Source organism: Rattus norvegicus, chromosome 1, assembly GCF_021556685.1.
Source record: "Rattus norvegicus strain SHRSP/BbbUtx chromosome 1, alternate assembly SHRSP_T2T, whole genome shotgun sequence".
NCBI classification, from domain to species: domain Eukaryota; kingdom Metazoa; phylum Chordata; class Mammalia; order Rodentia; family Muridae; genus Rattus; species Rattus norvegicus.
The window spans coordinates 221,750,904-221,758,257 of record NC_141534.1 but is presented as its reverse complement, the minus strand read 5'-3'; the positions used below and the strand labels follow the sequence as shown (position 1 = coordinate 221,758,257).

At 41.3% G+C, this 7,354-nt stretch overlaps 1 protein-coding gene across 1 annotated transcript; it reads left to right on the top strand.

Moving 5' to 3' along the window:
- Nucleotides 1-2,509: 2,509 nt before the first annotated feature.
- Nucleotides 2,510-3,442, top strand: Or4d11 (olfactory receptor family 4 subfamily D member 11). Its single transcript, NM_001000244.1, is given in 1 exon segment — nucleotides 2,510-3,442. A coding segment is annotated over 1 exon segment (933 nt).
- Nucleotides 3,443-7,354: the final 3,912 nt, after the last annotated feature.

The following is a 7,354-nucleotide window of genomic DNA, read 5'->3' as shown; positions in this document are numbered from 1 at the left end:
TTAACAGGCATATAATCACATTTCCTATTGATTGGGAATGCTTTAAATACGGGTGTCTTACAGGAATTAGTTTGTTTTAGTCCTCATGAACATGATACACAGAGGGTGCCATTGTCAGCCAGTGACAGGTACAGAGACTGAGTCCAGATGAGTAAAGTAACTTGGTTGTGTTTGAACAATAAGTGTCCCTGCTTTCGCCAGGCATTGTGAGGGGAGAGGACACTTCGGGTTATTTATTGATTTATTGTAGCCTTCCAAATTAAACTGCTTTAGAAAAGATTGTATAAAGGAGAAGTGAGTTATATGGAAAGAAAAAGCTTCATTAGAACTGAAAAACAAACTCCAAAGAATAAAAGGAAAGTGACCATCGCACCTCTCTATATATTTACTTATTTTCCCCTATAGTAAGTAGAAAGTGGAGATAATTTCAGGAGAAAGAAATCAAGAGCCATTACAAGATTTCTTCAAACAAAAAAGAAAGGAACTAGAAACCAACCCAATAATATGGTAAGCATGTATTTTATATTTCAAGAAACTACTCAACTGTCTTCAAAAGTTGTTTTCCCATTTCACATCCTGACATCACCATTCAATCCCACTCTTGGTATGTCAGTCTTATCAATATTAGTTATGCTAATAGATGTGCTTTTTATTTATACCATGACTTCATTCACACTGTAGTTTCACCTTACTATTTTTTTAGACAGGGTCTTACTATGTACTCCTATGTAGCCTGGACCATCCTTTGTAGACCAAACTGTCCTCAAACTCAATGAGATCTACCTGCCTCTGCCTCCCTGCCTCTCTGCATCTCTGCCTCTATTCCTTTGCCCCTCTGCCCCTCTGCCCTTCTGTCCCTCTGCCCCTCTGTCCCACTGCCTCTCTGCCCCTCTGCCTCTCTGCTTCTCTGCCTCTCTGCCTCTAATCCTTTGCCTCTCTGCATTTGCCTCTCCCTCTCTGCCCCTCTGCCCCTCTGCCCTTCTGTCCCTCTGCCCTTCTGTCCCTCTGCCCCTCTGCCCCTCTGCCCCTCTGCCCCTCTGCCCCTCTGCCCCTCTGCCTCTGCCTCTGCCTCTGCCTCTGCCTCTGCCTCTGCCTCTGCCTCTGCCTCTGCCTCTGCCTCTGCCTCTGCCTCTGCCTCTGCCTCTGCCTCTTCCTCTCCTCTGCTTCCCAAGTGCTGGAATTAAAGGTATGCACCACCCTATTCTCCTCATTGTCCTACTTTTTTAATGTGGTTGGTTGTTTTCCTACTCATGAATTTTAAGTTGCAGTCATTCCATTCCTAGCTACTTCCCTGAGAGAATTAGAAATATATTTACTTAAGGCCACATATAGCTCATAGCAGCTGTATGGGTTAACAGTGTTAAGGGAAAAAAAACCAGAAATGTTCATCAAGTGAATGCTTAAATATGCTGTGGTGTCTCCCCACAATACAAATTTAAAAACACATTCACAAATCATAGGTGAGTGTCATGAGCGAAAGAAGCCAGAAAAAAATTGATACAAATGGTGGGTTCAATTTACAAAAATTTCTAGACAGTGCAGACTACTGTATAACAACAGAGCACAGTGCTTGAAGTAGAAGAGAAAGAGACTGATTATAGAAAGGTTACATTGCAGATATGTCCACTGTCTTAACTATAGTGATCGTGACATGGCAATATATGTAGATCAAAACCTACCAAGACGTACACCTCGAACATGTACAGGCCACTGTGCAGCAATGACACACCAAGAAAAGAACTGATTACAAGAAAGAGGCGAAAGTAATGGACAAAAGAAAACTCAGAATATCAGTCTTCCATAGCTGAGGGGCTAATTTACCATCTAAGCTAATTGAAAAGAAAAGTGTAAATAATGAATTGCTCCTAAGGAAGATGGGAATAAAGAAGAATAATGACCTTAAATGTTTCTAATTTATCATGGAATGAAATTCATGATTAATTCTGTAGAATTTAATTCAAAGGGTATTGCTTAGCGAGAAGAGGTTCTTACAACTATTGAATTGGAGTATCCAACCTAGAAAAAAATCTTCATTAAATGTAAAATGTTTCTTGAAAAACCAAAATAAAAAAGAAATATAAAATGTTCTAGCTGTACAAAATAGTCACTGCTTTATTATACACAACACACACACACACACACACACACACACACACACACACAAGCTATTCTGTATCTCTCACACTATGGATAACAGAATACTTGTTATCTACCTGTTTTCCTGGAATACTTACAGCTTCTATAATTAGAACATTGATTTTATACATTCAAAAAATGTTCGTGACTTACAGATGCAAATAACTGAAAGCATGCTTGTATAATAAAATGTTATTTTAGACATATTATAATAACTTGAGATAGCAAGCCATGTGGCAGTCAGTAGTGCCTGTGTGCTTTCGGTTCTGATACTTGCCTCCAAGAATCTGAGCTTACTAAAGAAAAATTAACACTTGCTAAAATAATACTGTTAATTTTTCCAAGATATACAAGAAAGGAAAATCGTGATTCAATGGAGTTGAGAAATAACACCAGAGTAAAAGAATTTATATTTCTGGGTCTAACTCAATCGCAACACCTGAGCCTGGTCTTATTTCTTGTTTTGTGTTTTGTATACGTGACAACTCTGCTTGGGAATCTGCTCATCATGATCATCGTGACTTTTGAGTCCCGTCTGCACACGCCCATGTACTTCCTGCTCCGAAACCTTGCCATTCTAGACATCTGCTTCTCCTCCATCACAGCACCGAAGGTCTTGGTGGACCTTCTAACAAAGAAAAAGACCATTTCCTATGCAGAATGCATGACACAGATGTTTTTCTTCCATCTGCTTGGTGGGGCAGACATTTTCTCTCTCTCTGTGATGGCATTGGATAGATACGTGGCCATCTCCAAGCCCCTGCACTATGTGACCATCATGAGTAGTAGGCGGTGCACAGCCCTCATCGCGGCCTCCTGGGTGGGCGGCTTTGTCCACTCCATCGTGCAGATCTCCCTCTTGCTCCCACTCCCCTTCTGTGGACCCAATGTTCTTGATACTTTTTATTGCGATGTCCCACAGGTTCTCAAACTCGCTTGCACAGACACCTTTGTTCTCGAGCTCCTGATGATCTCAAACAACGGCCTGGTCACTACCCTGTGGTTTATCTTCCTGCTGGTGTCCTACATGGTCATCTTGACGATGTTGAGGTCTCAGGCAGGAGAGGACAGGAGAAAAGCCATCTCCACATGCACCGCCCACATCACTGTGGTCACCCTGCATTTTGTACCCTGCATCTATGTCTACGCCAGGCCCTTCACTGCCCTCCCTACAGATAAAGCCATCTCTGTTACCTTCACAGTCATCTCCCCTCTATTGAACCCATTGATCTACACTCTGAGGAACCAGGAAATGAAGTCAGCCATGAAGAGGCTAAAGAGAAAGCTCGCACCTCTTGAAAAGTAATACAAGAAGAAACCCCAACTCCTGTTACCAGGAACTGTTTTCATTATGTTTTCTGTACGTTTAATATTCACATACTGTCAATTAACCAACTACACTTTTTAGAAAACCATTTGCTTTTCTATTTATATTAGTAGTAATTACTAACCCAATTTCTGTATGGCACAGAGTAGATAATCTTACAGGATCAGGCTGGTTGGTTTATATGTTACTGAGTTGGTTGGCTTTGAAACAAGGTCTCACCATGTTTCCCTGGCTGGCATTAAACTCATACAGATCCACATTTTTTAGCATCCCAGATGCTGGGATTGAAGGCATAAGCCACCAGGTTTGGCCTGTTTTCTTCTTTTTTAATAATAATTTGTTTGTTATTATGTGTATGGATGGTTTGCCAGGATGTATGTGTGTGCACCATATTTATGCCTGATGCCTGTGGAGACTAGAAGAGGGCACTGGATCCTGTAGAGAGAGAGTTACACATGGTTGTGCGCTGTTATGTGAGTGCTAGAAAACAAACCTTGATCACCTGCAATAGCAAGCAAGTGCTCTTAATGGCTGATCCATCTTGTCAACCTTTTATTAATATGTTTTCAATCAAAGATCAAAGTTAAGATATATCAATCAAAACAGCTGTTATTAACCTCAACTCTTTATTTCAAAAGGAAGTTAGCTAGAACTGGTGGTTTTGCCTGTAATTCCAGTACTTGGAAGGTAGTGGCAGGGAATCAGGAACCCAAGGCCACCTTGAAGCCAACCTGGGCTATTTGAGAACCTATCTTAAAATACCAAGAAATTTTTTAAAAAGGAAGAAGAAACATTCCAGAGATTTAAAGTTGTTTGTTCAAGATTGTTAGCCAAGTTAGGCACCGAAATGTCTTTAACAGCCAATGTATTGGTTTTTTTATCACCTGATTATAAGTTCTTACATTGTTTGGTCTGCTATACAAAACTATACTCCTGTTATAGAAGTCTCTCATGTTCAGTGTCTCTGAGGGCCACCTTCATAGGTGTGACTGGCTTACCACAGGTTGGGTAATTTGTTTCTACTTAGTTCGACCCTTAATAGATGTGGGCTTGTGAAAATGTTCCCAGATCATAATGATCACCCTCCTGGATTCCTGTCATGAATGAAGCTTGACAAGAGTTCTTATGGCATGAAGGTATTTAGGATAATGCTTACTAGTTTGGATAGTTTAGGATAGTAAGACTTACTGTCCTATGGCATTCTTGTAATGAGGTTAAACAGGAGGAGGATCCTTTACAGGGACCAATCCATCCCCAACATCTGAGTGACTTTTCAGTTGTCAACTTACTAGGTTGGTTTCACTATTCGTGTTTCCTGCTGTGTGGGATTGGAGGCCTGTGGCAAGGGATTGGAAAAGGAGAGACAATGAGGGCAAGAGGGAGAGAGAAAGAGAACATAAAACCCTTAGCTTGGGGCTGGGGATTTAGCTCAGTGGTAGAGCACTTGCCTAGCAAGCGCAAGGCCCTAAGTTCGATCCCCAGCTCCGGGGAAAAAAAAAAAAGAAAAACGAAAAAAAAAAAACCCTTAGCTAATTATTTTTTTGAATCTGTCAGCATTTACAGAAAGGCAGATAGACCAGCGTTAATGTCTAGAAATACAGTACTGACAGGCAACTGAAAGTGTTAGCTTCAAAGTTACAAGACAGAGTCACCAGTCCTTTACCTGCCACCTGCCAGTTATGAGGTCTTGAGCAAGTTACACCTTCTCTCCAAAAGTCATTCACTGCTCACTTACATGAAAATGATTATGATCTCCCCTCATAGAGGTTTTGTTTTATTTTTTGTTTTAGTGATGGTGGTGAATGGTGGTGGAGTTGGTGGTTTGGAGAGTATTGTTTTGTTCTGTTCGAGGCAGGGCTTCTCTGTGTAGCTCAGGCTGTCCTGAAACTTGCTCTGTGGACCAATCTGACCTCAAAGTCACAAAGAGTCACCTACCTCTGCCTCTCAAGTGCTGGAATTAAAGGCATCCACCACCACTTTCCAACTCATAAAGTCTTAAGTTTCAAATAATACTATATGTATGAAACATAACTATATCACATAATTAATCCTCAGTAATAGGCAAATGTCACTATAGTGTCATCTCTATTTCTCTACCTAACAAACTTCTGTGCCCCACACACACACATTGACCTGTCACTCTCCTAAATGTTATTCTCCCACATTACTAAAGACAGAGTATAAAGAATTGAAAAGCATGATGAATTCAAAATATTTATATCATCTTAAAATTACCAGCTCTTTAGCATCAAAACATGACAATAGGCTTGCTTGTCATTTATGAAACTCTAAGGGACATCACCATGGACTATAGAGATGATTCAGTGATTAAGATCCCTTGTTGCTCTTGAAAAAGACCCAAGTTCAGTTCCCAGCTCCCATATGATGGCTCACAACCATCTGTAATTCTAGATCCAAAAAATCGGATGCGTTCTTCTGACCTCCATGGACACCAAACATGTAAGTGATACATATGCATATAAAAAGTAAATTTATATATATATAAATTTATATATATATATATGGAGAGGGGGGAGGGAGAGGAAGAGAAAGAGGATAAAAAGTAAAATAAATATGTCTTTTTAAAAGAGATATCCCGAAATTGATGAAATATACATCACAGGAGAATTTTATATCTAAAAGAAAACTATGAATTATAGATAAGCCCTCAGGACTAGGGGCCTCAATAAGTGAACAACTTACCTTGTAAGATGGAGGATCTGTAATCCCAGAGCTGGGGAGACAGAAACAGAAACATTTCTGGGGATCACTGACCAGCCAGTCTGGCCCAATTGGTGATCTCCAGCCCAGTGGGAAACCTGTCTTAAAGGAGGTGGGTGGAGTTCCTGAGGATATCACCTAAGAACACAAAAGGAGAAAAGCAAGCCCAAGGAGAGTTCTCCTAAACAGGGTGAGTGTGGAAGACAGACCATCTCCTCACTGGCTTTATCTTGACCCCATCATCTGATTGACCACATCTAAGTCTTTTTACTATTAACTTATGTCCTTAAGCATAGAAATTCTAAGTTCTAGGAACCATTCACACTCTCCAGATTACTGATCTTGGGTCCTGCTACCTTGCCCTAGTGTTTTTGGTGTCTATAGCAGCCTTGGCTGGACTGGAACTCATAGACCAAGCTGGCTTTAGACCATCTGCCTCTGCCTCTGCCTCTGCCTCTGCCTCTGCCTCTGCCTCTGCCTCTGCCTCTGCCTCTGCCTCTGCCTCTGCCTCTGCCTCTGCCTCTGCCTCTGCCTCTGCCTCTGCCTCTGCCTCTGCCTCTGCCTCTGCCTCTGCCTCTGCCTCTGCCTCTGCCTCTGCCTCTGCCTCTGCCTCTGCATCCCAAGTGCTAAGATTAAACCAATATGCCATCATGTCTGAGCCCCAGGGTTTTCTTTATGAAGTTGACTAAGGAAAGTATACACTAGGGCTGGAGAGATGGCTCAGTGGTTAAGAGCACTGGCTGGTCTTCCAGAGGTCTCTAGTTCAATTCCCGGCAACCACATAGTGGCTCACAACTATCTATATAATGTAATCTGACGTACTCTTCTGGCACGCAAGTGTACATGCAAATAGACTACTGATACATAAAATAAATAAGTCTTTTTAAAAAAGAAAAGAATGAGAAAGAAAAGTACACACCAAACAACCATAACTGCCCATTTCTCACCAATGTGTCCTTTATTTCCCTATCTCTTGCAATTCATTCAAACCAATGCCTTTATCTCTGTTAGAATCTGACAGCATAAAAGTCTGAGCATGCGAGTCATTATATCTCAGACTAGAGCTCTAAGATGTCAGAGATCCTGAAACCTCGCCATACGTTTATGTCTAGTGACTCCCATGAAACGTGTCTAAGCACACAACATGACCTGAGTTACTACTCTAGGAAA